Consider the following 2,050-nt stretch of genomic DNA (forward strand, 5'->3'; position numbering starts at 1 on the left):
AGACAGGTCAGATCCTCTGTATCGTATGTCACATACTGTATCTACTACACCTTACTGTACAGTATCATATACCGTCACATACCTGCTACATCTTACGGTACCGTATGTTACAGATCTGCTACATCTTGTACCATATGTCACTTATCACGTTATATTATATGTTCTAGTAATTCTGTACATCTAGTATGACAAATGCATTGTGAAAAAAAGATTTTAACTCCTTTAGGCCACACCAATTTAATTTCTTGGTTAACGGATTTTAACGGAAAATAATGGAGCGGGCGGGCGAACAAAAAATAAAAATAAAAACAGGCCTGGACATCCTATTATGGCCCAAAATGGTACGATAGGAGCTATGAAGTCAACACACCAGGCAGGTTCAAAATTTAAGCAATGAATTTTGAAATTTTAATGATACCACTGCATTGAAAGATGGAATGACTGTAACAAGTAGTAATTAAGAAAAGGACTGTTTTCAACTGTTCAGGGAAAAATATGAGCATTTTGCAGTTGATTCTGAATTTTTATTTTTATTTGCAAATCAGAAAAAAATGAAGCGGCGAATCCGTTAACCAAGAAATTAAATTGGTGTGGCCTTAACTTAATATTGTATACATGTATTATCATGTATTTACAAAGGTATCATCTACAAAATTATTGTATTGGGAAAATTCTTTGATCCCACATCCTGTGTTCTCACCTGTGGTTGAATGGGAGGTGGTTGAGACTGGTCAGTGGGTGGGGGCTGGACAGTCAGAGTGGGGACGGGCTGGCGTGGTCTGGGCTGGACAGCTGGTCTGGACTGCTGAACGAAGATCAAAACATACAATTCAATTTTGACCGACATGTTCTACTGCTGTACATGCATTCATTTTGTAGTGGTTTTACTTCATCCACGACAAGAACTTTTTGTATTATTTGATGTCAGGTCTTGAACAACTCTGAAGTACAGTAGAACTAAAAGAAAACATATATTTGCAGTGTTATGAGGTTACTGGAAAAATAAAACCACTGCGAAGTTTCCGCATTTATAGTAGACTTCTCAAAATACATCAACAGGAGGCCAGAAAAAAACACAGTTTATACATGACAGTGACCATTTCTGCCCTGCTCATGACTACATGTACATGTACCTCCTCCTGTGGCTGTTGTGCTGGCTGGTTGTCCTGGTCAGTAGACATGGGCTGGGCAGCTTCACTCCCCGACTGGTCACCACCTTCCATGGTTGGCTCATCATCATCATCATCATCTGGGGCAGACAACATTGGTTAGGTTAGTCATTGGCATCCCCACAGAAAAAAGCATTGTCCTAAACAGATTTGAGTGTATTTGGGATTTTTGTAACCAGGTCTTCAAGTTCACCCCATTCCTTTTGACATCATGTAATTCTACCTGTCAATCAGACACCAAGGTACTAATATGTTGAGTGAAGAACATTCCAGAGTTCAAGCTGTAGTGCTTGTTCTCCCCATTCTTGAAGACTTACCCACAATCTCCACCACGTCCTCATCACTGCCCTGGTCCTCCTCCCCAAGCTCCTCCTCCTCCTCCTCCTCAGCATCCTCCTCCTGCATCTCCTCTCCAGACTCCCCTTCCTCACCCATCTGTAGGGACACGGATGGTATATCAAATGTTTTATACAAGATAAGACAAAAAGCAACACACAAGAAATGTCTCCCACAGTGGAGTCAATTGAGCATTTTGTAAAAAGGATTTGGGAAACAGGTCTCTTCTTTAACTAGCTTTTACCTCATAAGTCTCTTCCTCCTCCTCTTCTTGTTCTTCCTCCATTTCCTCTTCTCCTTCACTCCCTTCTTCCACATCATCTTCATAGTCTTCATCATCTACACTGTCCCCTTCCTCATATTCCTAGCAGTAGTCAAAATGAATTTGAATGATTGAATGAATGAATGAATGAACATTTTTCAGTGTTCTGTATAACTTACTAATCAGATGGTGGTGACTGTTTGCTTTGATACATCTGCATTTAAAAGGGTGGGGGTTCAAACCAAAGACTTAAGAAATGGTACTGTACATCTTCAACTACTTA

At 40.2% G+C, this 2,050-nt stretch overlaps 1 protein-coding gene across 1 annotated transcript in view; it reads right to left on the reverse strand.

Moving 5' to 3' along the window:
• The window catches only part of LOC109485850 (nucleoprotein TPR-like), a 26,370-nt gene that overhangs the window by 7,313 nt on the left and 17,007 nt on the right, over positions 1 to 2,050 (reverse strand). The window contains exons 42-45 of the mRNA XM_019789521.1: positions 1,750 to 1,869; positions 1,487 to 1,604; positions 1,134 to 1,249; positions 701 to 805 (exon numbers count right to left, since the gene is read on the reverse strand). Of these exons, the coding sequence (XP_019645080.1) occupies positions 701 to 805; positions 1,134 to 1,249; positions 1,487 to 1,604; positions 1,750 to 1,869 (459 nt within the window). The remainder of the gene's footprint in view (positions 1 to 700; positions 806 to 1,133; positions 1,250 to 1,486; positions 1,605 to 1,749; positions 1,870 to 2,050) is intronic.

This window comes from Branchiostoma belcheri, unplaced genomic scaffold (genome assembly GCF_001625305.1).
Source record: "Branchiostoma belcheri isolate BF01 breed outbred unplaced genomic scaffold, Haploidv18h27 scaffold79, whole genome shotgun sequence".
Classification (NCBI taxonomy): domain Eukaryota; kingdom Metazoa; phylum Chordata; class Leptocardii; order Amphioxiformes; family Branchiostomatidae; genus Branchiostoma; species Branchiostoma belcheri.